The 14,892-nt window shown below is 58.6% G+C and overlaps 1 protein-coding gene across 2 annotated transcripts; it reads right to left on the bottom strand.

Moving 5' to 3' along the window:
- Positions 1-22: 22 nt before the first annotated feature.
- On the bottom strand, positions 23-13,789 carry LOC121167984 (protein orai-2). Of its 2 annotated transcripts, none has more exons than XM_040997720.1 (3): positions 13,781-13,789; positions 6,777-7,019; positions 23-1,730 (listed from the first exon to the last, which is right to left on the bottom strand). In XM_040997720.1, exons 2-3 carry the CDS (start codon positions 6,999-7,001, stop codon positions 1,191-1,193), a joined length of 765 nt encoding a protein of 254 aa, XP_040853654.1. In that variant the 5' UTR covers positions 7,002-7,019; positions 13,781-13,789; the 3' UTR covers positions 23-1,190. The 2 variants fall into 2 exon arrangements, with proteins under 2 accessions (XP_040853654.1, XP_040853653.1); XM_040997719.1 differs by lacking the exon at positions 13,781-13,789 and adding an exon at positions 9,836-9,912 and having other exon boundaries at positions 6,777-7,014.
- Between the last annotated feature and the right edge of the window lie 1,103 nt (positions 13,790-14,892).

Genomic DNA, 14,892 nt, shown 5'->3' with positions numbered 1-14,892 from the left:
GTAGCATAAAGAACCCCAAGTATCTTTCACTAATTTATTCAGCTCCATCCAGGGCCGGTGTTTCAGAGGCCCACCCTGTGGGATCAACAGGGGTCGTGTGAATGGCTGGTGCAGGCAGTGGCCACAGATGGTCCTCCATGGTCTGTCCACTGCCGGCCTTCTGACTTGGCCGTTTCTAAAAGACAAACCCATGCCTTCTAGGGCGTGTGAGTGTAGCAGGGTGCACGCTCTGACAGTGCCAGCAGCTTTTCCTTGTGGCCTTCCTCGGCCTGCTGCACCTTGGCACACTGTTAACCCAGGCTAGACTCCAGGAAGCAACTATGAAGGCTGTGGTTTGCTGCCCTCTGCTCCTCCCCACCTCCACTTGCCAGGTGGCTCCCGCATCTCCCACCAGGCTCTGGCTGTGCCCAGGCCTTGGCAGGGCAAGCTCGTTAACTCAGATGCACCTTATCAGGAAGGTACGTGCAAGGAGCCAGCATGTGGCTGGCAGATATCTGCAGGGGACATGGCATGGGAAGGCAGAGCTGGACCTGGTCACACAAGACAGACCCTGGGCCCTGACCCACTGCCCCAGGTCCTCCACACAGGTCCCCCAGGTCCTTGCCATGGCTGACACAGTCCAGGCGCTACTGTGTGTGGTCAAGACAGAGCCACTGCACCGTGGGACCCTTCCCACCCTGTGGCCAAGGTGTCTGGTGGACATCTGATGGTGGATGCCCAGACATGCCTGCCTGGCCCTGGGGACAGTCCCTCGGGCTGCTTTGCCACACTGACGTATGCCATACAGGCTCTGGCTTCATGCCATCAGCCAGGTTACCTGGCTCTTCCCAGGGCTGGGAGGGTAGCACCATGCCGTGTTGTTCCTGTGTCCCGTCATGTTGCTGTAGTTCCACTGGACACGCTGCCCATCAGCTGCCAAGCCTGGCTGGGGCAGCTCCTCTGCACTCAAGCCCTGCTCCTGGGTCTTTGCAATGCCCTTGCCTGACCAATGCTGCCAGGAAACCTACCTGGGAGCGAGGCTCAAACTACAGCTGCCTAAACTGGAACCTCCTGATTCAGCCCGAGCGCACTGGCCACAGTCTCGCACCTTGCCGGAGTTCCACTTTTGCCAGGGCAGCACCAGGTGATCACAGTATTCGGGTGGGAGGCCAGCTGTGGTCCTGGGCTGCCTGGCGGGGCCCTGCCAGCAGTCACACCACCTGCAGGCTGCGTTCGTGCCCGTCCAGCTGCACCTTGAGCTTGTGCAGTTCCTCGATCTCGCGGTTGTGGCGCTCTGTCTTGTGGCGCACCAGCGAGCGGTAGAAGTGCATGGTGAAGACCACGAAGATGAGGCCCACAGGCACCATGATGATGGTGGACACCAGAGCCGCCTGCCAGCCAGTGTGGCCACCGGGGCCCGGCAGGGGGCCGGCCTGGGGCCGCGCGTCCACAGGCAGGAACTTGATCCAGCACAGCAGCACCACCTCAGCCAGGAAGAGCAGGATGCCGAGCACGGTGGAGAAGCCCCAGGCCAGCTCAATGTAGGGGTGCATGCGTTCGTGCGGGGACTCGCTGATGGAATTGAGGTTGTGGATGTTACTCACGGCCTCCACGTTGGGCAGGATGCAGGTGCTGATGAGCAGCGCGAACAGGTGCACAGCCACCAGCACCGTGGTGCAGGCGCTGAAGGCGATGAGCAGCGGCCGTGGGTACTGGTACTGTGTCTCCAGCTGCACCTCCACCATGGCCACCTGCAGGACAGAGGGGCTGGGCTGGGCTGAAGCCTCAAGAGGGTACTACTTTTTTTTTTTTAAGAAGATGTGTTTATTTGAAAGGCATAGCAACAGGGAGGGAGGAAAGAAACAGAATGTCCCCCTGCTAGTTCACATTCCAAGTGGCCACTTCAACCAGGTTAGGGCCAGGCCGAAGCCAGGAGACAAGAGCTCGAACCTGGTCTCCCACATGGGTGCTAGGGGACCTGCTACCTTCCAGGCACATAAGCAGGGAGCTGGGGCAGGGAAGCAGCAAGACTCAAACCTGGCATTCTCATGGGATATTGGGATGAGGGCTGCCAGCTTTGCCTATTGTACCACCTTGCCAGTCCCTGGCTGTTCAAATGTTTCAGGGGTGAGCATTGTGATGCAATAGGTTAAACTTCGGCCTGCAGTGCCAGTATACTGAATGGGTACTGGTTTGAGTTCTGGCTACTCCACGTGTGATCCAGCTCCCTGCTAATGGGCTGCGGACGCAGCAGAGGATGGCCCAAGGGTTTGAGACCCTGCACTCACATGGGAGACCATTCCTTTCTGGGTGCTTCTGGTCCCACTCTGCACTGTACTCCCAGAGTGCATCCTAGGGGGCAACAGGTTAACGGCTCAGGGATGTGGTCTCCCCACACGGAGACCAGGATGGAGTTCGGGGTTCCTGGCCTCAGCCCAGCCTCTGGCTGCTGCAGCAGATGAGACATTTCCGTCCAGCCCTCCCAGGCTCTCCACATCCCACCCTCTCATCAACCCAATGGCGCCCTCCCAATCCACCACCCCACCCTGGCACCGGGGATTGTCCCCACGAGGGCCTACACCAGGCCCATGAATGTTCCAGCAGCCACTGCCTAGTGCTCGTAAGGTAGGATCCAGAATGGTCGAGCAAGGGCGCAGGAGAGGCCGGCTGCTCAGCCTCGCACTGCATCGGGCCATGGCCACGCGGGAGAATGGGACTACCTCTGACCTCCGACCCTGGCCCCCGCCAGCAGGTCCCGGGAGGCCAGGAGTGGCTCCAGTCCTTGGGTCCCTGCCACCCACCTGGCAAACCTGACCTGTGCTCCTGGCTCCCACTTCACCCACGGTCCCATACTGGCCACTGCAGGCATGTAGGGAGCGAACCAGCACACAGAACTTCTCTCATTTCTCTTTCTCTCTAATCCTTAAATAGTTTTTTGTTTTGTTTTGTAAAAGAAGGTAGAGGATTTCTACCACTGTTTTTTTGCCTAACAGATCTGACCCATCCCTGGTTTTTAAAAAAGAATATTTATTTTTATTGGAAAGGCAGATATACAGAGAGGAGGAGAGACAAAGGAAGAATCTCTGTCCACTGATTCACTCCACAAGTGGCCACAATGGCTAGAGCTGAGTCAATCTGAAGCCAGGAGCCAGGAATTTCTTCTGAGTCTCCCACACGGGTGCAGGGTCCCAAGGCTTTGGGCTGTCCCCCACTGCTTTCCCAAGCCACAAGCAGGGAGCTGGATGGGAAGCGGGGCTATTGGGATTACAACTGGTGCCCATATGGGATCCCAGTGTGTTCAAGGCAAGGACTTTAGCCAATATGCTATCGTATTGGGCCCCATCCCTGATTTTGTACAAAAACTGAGGAAGGGGTGTGTGTTGAACGTAGCAGTTAACGCTGTGTAGGCTGCTGTGTCCCCAACTCGGAGTACCTGTGTTCAAGTCCCTATTCTGCCTGCACCTGCCTGCCAGCTCTCTGCCAGTGTGTACCTGGGGCCAGGCACTTGGTCCTTGTCCCACTCTCAGGGGGCTTGGAGTGGGTCCCGGGCTCCCAGCAGAAGCCTTGCTGCTCCCTGTTGGCCCACCGCCCCTCCCTGTGCAGGGTGTAGCCCTGGATGTTGCAGGCATTTAGGGAGTGAAACAGCAGATGAGAGAGCTCTGGTCTCTTTCTGCCTTTCAAATACATAAAAATTTAGAATAGAACAAGCTGCCATCTACTTAAAAAAATAGGAGTCAGTGACAAAGTGACTCCTTCACAACTTCCTTCAGCAATTACCCTCCTGGGAGGGAGGGACCCAGCCCCGCACCTTGCCTGGGCTGCTGACCAAACTGGTGAATGGCAAAGCACATCGTGTTCTTGGGGGACCAGAGCCCCAGAAACAGCTCAGCAGCCATAAGGGCTGGGGCCTTAGAGAAAAGCCAAGAACACACAGGTGCGTCATGTTCGCAGCACAGTGGGCTAGGCTGCCCGTTGTGATGCCGGCCTCCCCATAACATGGCACTGGTTTCAGTCCTGGCAGATCTGCTTCCAATCCAGCTCCCTGTCCTCTGCCTGGGGAGGCAGCAGATGAGAGCCCGCATGTCTGGGCCGCTGCCACCCACGTCGGGGAGCTGGACATGGCCCAGCCCTGGTTGTTGCTGCAGCTATCTGTAAGAGGAACCAGCACATTCACTATCTAAGCTCCTCCCTTCTGCTCTTTCATATAAATATTTCAATCTCTAAAACAGCAGAAAGCAAAGAGCAGCTGCCTGACACTGGCTAAGGGTGGGTGTCCTTCCACGGATCCCACGGGGCCCTGCAGTGCCGGCTGGCACACCATGGATGGGGCCCGAGGCAAGGTGCTGTCAGCTACTCAGCACTTTGGGATTACAAGGCAAGAGGCAGGGACGCGAGAGCCTGTAGAGGCACACAGCCAGATGGTGGGTGTGCCTGTGCCCACGCAGACCGGTGGCCCTGGAGGAACTGTGCTGCTGTGGCAAGGGAAGGATCTGGGGTGGGTGGTGCCCTGGGCTGGCGCCCACACTCACTGTCCAGCTGACACAAAGAGGGGCCCGGCAGGGCAAGCTGGCTGGCTATGCTCTGACCAAAGTCCTGCAAGCACGCAGCAGTGGTTTCCTTTTGTCAATACGTATTTACCATTTATTTGAAAGACAGAGTTGGAGATGGATCTCCCATCCATCTGCTGGCTCTCTCCCCAAATGGCAGCAAAAGCTGAGGTTGGAGCAGGCCGAAGCCAGGAGCCAGGAACTTTTTCCAGGTCTCCCATGGGGGTACAGGGCCCCAAGCCCTTGGGCCAGCCTCTGTTGCTTTCCCAGGTTATTAGCAGGGAGCTGGATGAGAAGTGGAGCAGCCGAGACTTGAACAGGAGACCTGTGTTGGATGCTGGTGCTGCAGCTGGCAGCCTTGCCTGCAGCAGTCTGATGATGTGCATCTGTCACTAATGTTCCCCATTCACAGACTGAATGACACCTGAGTTGGCAAAGGACTGTTCACACAGCAGGTGCAGATATGCTGGCTTCTAGAAGAGGGCAAGAGGTCTGGGACTTCTCCAAGCTGCTGGTGCCAAGGATACACCAGTAACACGGGAAAGAAAAGAGGGCCTGGCACGATAGCATGTTGGCTAAAGTCCTCACCTTGAACACACCGGGATCCCTATGGATGCTGGTTCTAATCCTGGAAGCTCCACTTCCCATCCAGCTCCCTGTTTGTGGCCTATGAAAACAGTGGGGGACAGCCCAAAGCCTTGGGACCCTGCACCCGTGTGGAAGACCTGGAAGAGGCTCCTGGCTTCAGATTGGCTCAGTTCCAGCTGTTGCGGCCGCTTGGGTAGCAAACCATCGGATGGAAGATCTTCTGTTTCTCTCCTCCTCTCTGCTGTATATCTGCCTTTCCAATTGAAAAAAAAAGAAAGAATAAGCCTGGACAGGGTGCAGTGCAACGGCTCAGCAGCTAAATCCTCACCTTTCAAGCACCAGGATCCCATGTGGGCACCAGTTTGTGTCCTGGTTGCTCCACTTTCCTTCCAGCTCCCTGCTTGTGGCCTGAGAAAGCAGCTGAGGACAGCCCAGAGCCTCAGGACCCTGCATCTGTGTGGGAGACCCAGAGGAAGTTCCTGCCTCCTGGCTTCAGATCATCTCAGACTACTGAAGCCATTTGGGGAGTGAACCAAAGGATGGAAGGAAGATCTTGTTCTGTCTCTCCTTCTCTTTGACAATCTGCCTTTCCAATAAAATAAAAACATTTAAATATATATATAATAGGCTGCTGGGGAAAACATTGTTGTGGTTTTTAGGTTCCATTTTATTTATTTACCTGAGATAGTGCGGGCCCCTAGCCCCTGGTTCACTCCCACATGCCCACGATGGGCAGGGCTGGGCCAGAGGGCCCCAGGAAGCAGGACCTCTGAGGCGGGGGGGGGGGGGAGGCTTCCCGTGTGGTTGGTCATGGCTGCTGCCAGGGAGCTGCAGTCAGAAGACCACGCTGGGACCAGGCCTTGGCTCCCCTGAGGATTCTGGGAGGGGACACAGGCGTGGACTAGGGCCTTAGCTGCTGGGCTCAACTCCCACCCTGTTCGTTTGAACATGGTGCAGACCACAGGTGGAACCAAAGTCACGCACCACATGATTATATGCAGTGGTAATCACATTTAAAACAAAAAAGCCTTTGCTTTCAACTACAGACCTAAAGGCAAATGCACCGCCCTCCAGCTTATGCGGCCGGTCCTGGCTTGCCCTCTGACCACAGAGAACCTCATTTTTCTGAGGGCGGCCAATCCCGGTGACGCAGCAGGATCTGAGGGCCCCAAGGGTGTGGCCTCTGTCCCTAAATTGCACTACCTGTGCTATGAGGGTGCAGAGGCAAGCCCGTGTGGCCCCTCTGAACACGCCATCCCAGGGTGGAGTGGCGGTCCTGACACCTGCACCTCCTACCCAGGGATGTGGAGATAAACCCTGGCCCACACTGCCTCTTGTCCTGGGGGACAGCATAGAGGGAAGGCAGGAGTTAGGGGGCCAGCCAGGTATGCCAGTCTGCCACCCTGCAGGGCCACTAATCCCAGCTGACCCCTCATTTCCTGCTCAAACCCCTCAAAATTCCAAACATGGGGTGTCCCTGAGATCAGGTAGCTGTAGGCCCTCCCATGCTCCTGGCCGAGCAGAGTGAGGCTCGCTGGGCCTTGGAGCCCCGGGGGTCCCTCCCACCAGCCTCTTAGGAACAAAGCTGTCTTCTAAGATCATCCCTGAAGTGCACACCAGTCATGGGGCTGGCATGGCTGGCAGGGCAGCTCCTGTACTCACCATGGCAAAGCCAGAGAGGAGGGCTGAGGTCCGGCTGGAGGCCTTCAACTTGGCCCTGCTCAGGTACAGCTTCCTCCAGGACAGTGCCTGCACTGAGTGGTGGTTGGAGGTGACCAGTTCCAGGTAGCTGCGGCGGACCCAGTCCCGGTAATCCATGCCCTTGTGGCCGGGCTCAGAGCAGGCCGGGGTGGAGGGGTCCGCAGGCACGCTGAGCTCAGCGCTCATGGTGGGAGCCAGGCTGTGAGGGGAGGGAGACATGTTCAGACAGCCTGAAGGGGGATCCAGCCCACCTGGCCTTGGGCAGGCGGGGTCTGCTATGCACACGGCTGGGTCACAGGTGGCATGGCTCCCTTCCGTGGGCCCCAAGCTCTCCCTGTGCCCATCTTGCATCTGCCACCTGCTGCTCAGGGAGGCTGCGGGAGTGTAGTGGAATCCTCAGGCCCGCCCTGCCTGCAGGAGGAGCGGGCTGGAGGGATGATCTTCACGGTACAAAACCAACATATGACTCACAGCATAGCCCCAAATTTCATGCTGATCTTCTCCAGAAAGGGGGCAGTGCTTCCCACAGGACCACTGGCCCAGGTCGTGCCCCAGGCGTTTGCAAAGAGCTGCTCCAGCCCCATAGATTCTAATCTGCACAGTTCCTGCTAAGCACTTGAGTTTATGCAACTCAGGCCCAGCCCCTTGTCAGCTGCAGTGGAAACCTGTTGAAAATGAGAAAGGAGGGCCCGGCGGCATGGCTTAGCGGCTAAAGTCCTCACCTTGAACACACCGGGATCCCATATGGGTGCCGGTTCTAATCCCGGCAGCTCCACTTCCCATCCAGCTCCCTACTTGTGGCCTGGGAAAGCAGTGGAGGATGGCCCAAAGCCTTGGGACCCTGCACCCGTGTGGGATACCCGGAAGAAGTTCCTGGCTCCTGGCTTTGGACCAGCATAGCATCAGCTGTTGTGCTCACTTGGGGAGTGAATCATTGGATGGAAGATCTTCCTCTCTGTCTCTCCTCCTCTCTGTATATCTGACTTTCCAATAAATAAATAAATAAATCTTAAAAAAAAAAAGAAAGAAAATCAGAAAGGAAACCCACCAACTGGCATGTGTCCACTTGAGGGGACTAAGGGCTTGGGGTTCCTGGGTCCTCTGCTGGCAGACACCTGGGTGGATAACGGCACTGACCAATTGTCAGCAGGACTTGGGAGAATTCAGACCTACATCTCCACCAATGCATGTGGGGATGGGCCACATCCTATGACCCCCAGAGCCAGCCTGGGTGGCCACACTTCAGGACTAATTAACCCACAGAGCTGCCCAAAGGCACAGGCACCTTGCAGTTCATTTGGCCTCAGGGGTCCCCTGGGAGCCCACTTGAGGCACTGCTTCTGATTAACTGGGTGTTTCTGGTGCCAAGGAGTAAGGCTGGGGGTGAGTGGGTAGCTAAAGACAGCAGCTGGGAGGTGCCCACTCTGGAAGGGCCAGACAGGACGCTGGATGCTGTAGGTGGGAAGCTCAACGCACTATCTGATCTCTCAGCCAGGCCACAGAGTCGCCAGGGCTGCCAACTTGGGTGCCTGGATGCATCTCCCCACCCACGCCTGCAGCCAGCAAACACTGCATCACGGGAACCGCCCTTGGAGAAACGTCACAGAAACACAGCTAATCTGTCAGCTGGTTAGTGCCAAATGACTGGAAACATCACCAAGGAGGAAAGACACTTAATTCTCCCTCTTCTCCCTGGGTGTGTGATGGAGCTGGGCCTGCAGGGATCACAGAGACCTGAGGCAGCATGTGGCAGACAGAGGCTCCTTCTGGGTCTCCATGGCATCTGGCTCCCAGGACGGGGCACCTGAGATGGACGCTGCCCAGTGAGGACAGTGACAAAGGGGCAACTGGCAGCTGGGGAGCTGAGCGCTGCAGTGATGGGCCAGGGCAGAAGGGGGGCAGGTACTATAAGGGACAGAGTTGGGGAAGACTAGGTGAGCCGAGATCACCCTCAAAGGCCTGCGGCTACCCACGTGGAGGAACCCAAGGGGCAGAAAGGCAGCTAGTTGCAGGCACAGGTGTAGGATGGCCACCATGGCATTCCAGAGGGCATGGGGAGCTGTGTATAGAAGCCCCTCAGAGACAGGGTCACAGTGCCAGGCAGGCATGAGGAAAGAGTGCATGGGAGCAGAATGGGTTTTGCTGGGCCAAGGGACACAGGCCAATGCAGAGAAGGACCCGTGGCTTCCACAGTCGGGGGATGCATGGGGTGACAGAGAGAGTGGCTCAGAGACCAGCAGGGAGCCAGGCCAGGTGCCAACCTGAAACTGGAGGTCTGAGGACAGCCTCCCATAGTGGCCAGGGCCCAGTAGATGTCTAAGGATGGGATGGGGTGGCAGGAATGAAGATAAAGAAGCCACTTCCTCCAGGATGGGATTCACAGCCGGGGCGGGGCCTGGGTCCGAGCCCTATTGGGGAGCAGTGGCTGACCCCCACACTGCAGCTAATGCTGGGGCCTGAAGGGCACCATGGAACCCACATCTCTGCCAGGTGGCACCTGTGCCAAAGATGTGCCCCTGGCCAGCCGGCTGCCCCGGGGCCACTGTGTGTGGCCTGCCGGGCAGGGCGCCGGCCCACACATACAGGCCTGCCGAGGGTTTCCACCGGCAGGTTTCCGAGTCTGACTTCCTCTAAACATCTGGGGCACAGGCAACAGCGAGTGGCTCATCACACAGGGGGGAGGGGGGGCGGGGGGCGGGGGGGGGTCCGCCCGCACCTCTGAGGCAGCCCTAGGGACCGCAGGTGGACCCCCCAGCCTCCAGTCCTCTCGGTGGCATCCCGCCAGGGATCCCCCACCAAGGATTACCTGGTCCAACCCCCATCACCCTGCCCAGCAGCCAGCCTCTTCTCCTTCCGCCCATCTTGAGGCGGCTCCTGAGAGAAGTCACCATCCCCTCAGCCAAGGGTCCTTGCTCCAATTCCACCTTAACTGCGTGTGGATTGTTTCCTTCAACCCCCGCGCTTCCCCTCCCCGAATCCTCCGCTCCGAGGGTGGGCGCGCACCCTCTGCTAGCACTCACCGGAGCGGCCCTGGCTCCCTGCAGGCGGCCGTGGGGTGGCTCCGCGGCCGTGTGGCCTTGTGGCCGGGGCGCTGAGCGCGGCCCCCTCCCTCCTTCCGCCCGGCCCGCAGGGTCCCCCCGGGCCCCGCCTGCGCCGGCCCCGCCCCCGCAGGCCAGGCCGCTGCAGTGGCTGCCAAGGCAACGGCGCGCGCCACCACGTGACCCGCCTCGTGGGGTGCGGCGGGCCACGTGACCTCCAGGAGGGGAGGGAAGGTATCTGTGGTCCTAAAGAGGGGGTCCCTGCCCCTCACTGGGACCCTCCTCGGGCCTGGCAGTGTGCATCGCCCCCGGATGCACAGCAATTCCGGTTCCGCAGTGGTGCATGGGGGGACGAGGCAAGCCTGAGTCCTGAGCCCGGGCTGCCACCACAGACCCCAAGCTGGGTTTTCCCTGACAAGCAGCCAGCAGAGCAGGGCCATGGCAGCTCCGCCTGAGGTGGGTCTGAGTGCGGCACAGCTCTGGGGTTCCTGGGGTTCGCCTCGGAGGATGCCAGCATCTCTTCTTGGCCACGTGGGAGGTGCGTAGGTGGAGCAGGGCGTGAGGGGGTCAGAACCGGTAAAGGGCTGGAAGGAGAGGCCCTGGCTGACCACGCCCGAGTTTGCCCAGGGCGTACCACATCTCCCGGCCGCAGTGTGTATGGAAGTGGCTGGCGAGGCGAAGGGTGTCATCTAGCACCCACCCCCCACTCCTTTGCAGCTCAGGTTGGGCAGAGGAGCCCAGTACCTTTTCCGTTGCTGCTGCTGCGAGGCACCTGTCACCCTTGATGAACTCTGCGGTTTTACCAGTGAGCTACTCCAACAGGAAGTGCACACGAATAATTCCCCCAGCAGTGCTGTGGGTTCATGTCAGTCTGCCGGTGCCAGACGGCCCCATGGAGCCCTCCCTGAGTGCCTGGTAGGCTGCCGTGTGCCCTACATAGCATTTTTCCATCTGTCCCAACAGCGTCGGACTGTGACACACTTATCAAGTGGAAGAACAAGTCTGCTCGTGTCTGCCAGTCCAGGTTCTGACACCTGGAAGAACCCAAGGGGACCTTTTCATCCAGGGGCCCTCCTCCCCCCCTTCGGGTCACCCCATGGGAGCCTAACTCCTGCTGCAGGGGCAGAGTCTGTCAGAAGGCTGTTACCTTCCAAAGCTCAGGCTCCCGGCAAGGCGGCCCAGGGACGGGCAGGAAGCACTGTGTGTGCTCCCCCCGGTCACTGACTCAGGCTAGAATGCTTGCTGGCTCCCGTCTCCCACCCGGCGGCTCAGAAGGCTCTCTGCGCTGGCGCGTGTCTCCTCCAGCCCCTGCCAATTGTTCCACAAGCCCAGACAGTGCCCAGAGCCAGTGTGCCAACCAAACATGCTTAACATGAACTGTTTCCTACTGTGGCATGCTGTGATGGAGGGAGATGGGACAGTGGTCAGGGTAGTCAGCGTGCATGCCGACTGGCCCCAGGGGTAGAGTGAAGACTCCCTGGAGGCAGGGCGTCCCTGGAGGCCACAGCTATGCACCCTCTGAACCCCACCAATGTGTGGAAAGTCTGCTGAGCGCAGTCACCTCGCTGCCCTGCTTCCTCTTTGCCCCAGGCCAATCCCCTCAGCCCTGCACTCCCAGGACTGAGCCCTTGCCATCCCCCAGCGGCAGCCCATCTGGGAAAAGCCCACCTCTGGCCCCTTTTCCCCCACTCCTCCTCCTCAACTCTGCAGAGACCCCCTTACCCCTGACAGCCAGACCTCCTGAAGAGACTCCTACTTCTGACTCATCCTTCCAGAGCACAGCCTGGCTCCATTACCCCTTCATGCCTGTGGTCCATTGCCATCAGCCCAACCACACAGCTCAGCCCAAAGGGTGTGTCAGCCCGCCCTGAGGCAATGTCCCATCATCCACCTGGCTGGCGACATCAATCTAGTGCCCCCTCACCAAGGCCATCACCATGCCCAGCTGCTCCCTTTCAGCTGTGCTGGTGGCAGCTCACCATCCTGCTACTCACATGGCCCTACCCTGCCCACACCCAAAGCCTGGATCAGTGTCCAGGCAATGTATGGAGTGCACCCCACTGAGTCCTGCTCCCCACCATCCCTGGCCACCAGTGCTGGCTTTGGGATTCCCACGGGTTCAGCACTTAGACCTGCCCAGTACCTTTTACACAAGCAGCCTCCCAGGGCCTGTGGCAGGCCGGTTTTCCAAAGCACATGCTTTACTGCAATCTGTTAACATGTGTGATTGTAGCTCACCGGAGCCAAGTCTGCTGGACAGTAAACACACAGTACCTACCGGAGGGGAGGCAGAGAAAGAGCTGGCCAGGAACCGGACAGGGCTAGCCTAGCTCCCGCTGAGGAATCCGGGGGTCCTCTCCCTCCCGCACACCTGCTCCTGAAAACAGAGAAGTAAACGTAGCATCACCACGGTGCGTCCTGGGCGGTGGGTATGGAGGGTGTTTACAATGAGCTGTAAACACTGTTAGAACTTCCCCGTGGGCACTTAGTCACCCGAATTCGCAACCACAGGGAGACAGTGGCAGAGTGGCTCTGCGCAGGTACCAGGGAATATGAGCAAGGTCCAATCTTCATGGAGTTAAGGCTCTGTGCAGGGTGTGGGTGCTGGGGTGGCATGAGGTGGCGACTGTGTGACAGGTGCCAGGACCCCAGGGGCAGAGGGAAGGCTCCCTGAAGGCAGGGCATCCAAGCTGTAACCCAGGAATGAAGGTGGTCTGGCACCAGGGAGGGCGCAGGCCACTGTAGCTGCTACTTTGTTCCAAGGGTGGGGCAAGTCACTGGGGACTTGGCCCTCACAGGGTCACTGCTGTGTGTAGGACAGACTGGGGGTAGGCCTGAGCAGGGTGGGATGGGGGAGTGAAGGCACCATCCAGCTGGAGGACACTGGGAATGCAGGTCTGGGGTGCTGAGGCAAAGGCCACACGAATGAGCATCAGTGGCCACCTGCTCACAGATAGCTCTGAGGGAGGGGGATGGGCTAGGCAACAGTGAGGATGGCAGCCCAGAGGAGCAAGGTGGGAAGATGCAGAAAAAAACAGGCCTGCAGCTCAAGTTCATGTCTTCCCATCCTGAACCCAAGGTTCCCACTGGAACTACAGGGCAGGCTGTCAAGCAGGCAGCTGCATGGGGCAGTCCAGACCCCGCAGACAATCAGGAGCCAGGGCGGGTGGTGTTCCAAGTCATGGCATGGTGCTGCATGCAGTGGAGCACAGGAGACTATGTACCACTCACCCCAAAAAGAGCCCAAGCACAGAAGCCAGTGAAGGGGGGCAGGACGTGAACAGTGACACTGGACTTGGCAGGACTAGAAGTTTTCAGTGGACACTCAAGGCAAAAATCGGGTTGGATAAAGTGGAAGGGGGTGGTACAGTAAGCCAAGCCTCTACCTGCAGCGCCAGCTCCTGTCCCAGCTGCCCCACTGCCCATCCAGCTCCCTGCCTGTGGCCTGGGAAAGCAGTCGAGGACGGCCCAAAGCCTTGGGACCCTGCACCCATGTGGGAGACCCAGAAGAAGCTCCTGATTTTGGATCAGCTCTTGCCATTTATGGCCACTTGGAAAGTGAACTAGTGGATGTAATGGTTCTTTTTCTGTCTCTCCTTTCTCTGTAAAATAAATCTTTAAAAAGAAAAGAACAACAACAAAAAGCTGAAGGCATGGAAGTGGAGAGGATGCTGGAAAGAGCTGGGATGGAAAGAAGAGATGCGGGTGGGGTACCCAGATGGGATACGGGCTACTTCCTGGTGGCTGCTGGCTGACAGGAACGGGCAGGCAGGGGCATGGCCTTGGCCGAGAGCTTCTGCCTTCCCTGGACTCTGGGCGACAGGGACCGTCAAGGGGAGACGCCATAGGAAAGCTGCCTTTAGAAATGGTTCTCGAGGATTGGAAGGCCACTGCCAAGACCCAGGGGATGCCAGGGGATGCCGCAGCCCTGTGTGTGTCCCCATGCCTTTGTGAAGCTAAAGTGCAGGCACCAAACAGCACAATAATGGGGCAGTAAGAGTCGAGCACTCAGCTTTGGGAGCACTTCTAATTCCTGCATGCTTCCTGTCCAGGTGCTGTGCCCCACAAAGTCACCACCGGCATGGAGCTAGGCTCCTGGGAAAGGGTGGCGTGGGGTCCCTGTGAGCCTCGTACCACATGTCTCTCTTCAGACACATCAGCTGACACACCTGGCTGACTTGGCTGCCCTGAGCTCACAGCAGAGCTGGCCGAGCACTGCGTCCTCCACAAGGTGCACCACAGCTCTCCTGCGTGCTCGGGCACTAGCAGCAGTCAGTGGCCAATTCAGCAACAACCCCCACACACACCAAATCTACCCCTACCCTGGCCCCCTTTGCCCCTCAGGTGTGGGCTGCAGTTTCCAGACAGCTCACACAGCAGATGGACACTGCAGCCACTGGCTGGGTCAAATCCCAACTCTGCCACCTGCTGGCTGGGCATACTGGCCATTTCCCCAGAGCTCTGCCTGGCAGAGCCTATAGGAAAGCTGGTGGAGGGGCAGAGCACTCCTTTATTTTTTTGTTTGAGAGGCATTGAGATGGAGAGGGAGAGCTCCCATCTGTTCGTTGACTCCTTCAAATGCCCACAGCAGCCAGGGCTGTTCCGGGAGGCAGGCAGGAGCCAGGAATTTCATCCAGATCTCCTCGCTGAGAGGTGGGGACCCAAGCACCTGAGCCGTTGCCTGCTGCCTCCTCTTGCATGGCACACATGAGCAGGCCACCAGGTTAGAAGCTGAGGCAGGATCTGTCCTTGGCATTGCCAACACAGAATGGGGGAACCCCAAGCAATGGCCGAAGCTACTGAGCAAGGCTTCCCATGCCCACACCCACCTCAGGCCACGTCCTCTCCCACAGTAAGCCAGGCTCGGGGCTGCACACCAGGAGCTCGGCCCGTGTTTGCAGGGGATGAGAAGAAAGGAATGAAGGCCTACCTCATGTGTTGCTCAGAATTCGGGCATGTGGGCTTGTGTTCCTTCCCAAGCCTGCCTAGCTCCTAATGAGCTGAGCAGAGAAATGGTCACAGTCTCACGGAGTGTCCTG

The sequence above is a fragment of the Ochotona curzoniae genome, unplaced genomic scaffold, assembly GCF_017591425.1.
Source record: "Ochotona curzoniae isolate NIBS_2020 unplaced genomic scaffold, NIBS_Ocur_1.0 patch437, whole genome shotgun sequence".
NCBI classification, from domain to species: domain Eukaryota; kingdom Metazoa; phylum Chordata; class Mammalia; order Lagomorpha; family Ochotonidae; genus Ochotona; species Ochotona curzoniae.
The sequence above is the reverse complement of the archived record's forward strand: the minus strand, read 5'-3'. Positions and strand labels throughout refer to the sequence as shown.

Bases quoted from the DNA above. Each gene is read 5' to 3' on its own strand.
- LOC121167984 (XM_040997720.1), bottom strand. From the start codon at position 7,001: ATGAGCGCTGAGCTCAGCGTGCCTGCGGACCCCTCCACCCCGGCCTGC. The intron at 1,731-6,776 runs GTGAGTACAGGA...TCTGTCCTGCAG, and splicing joins TCCTCTCTGGCTTTGCCATG to GTGGCCATGGTGGAGGTGCA.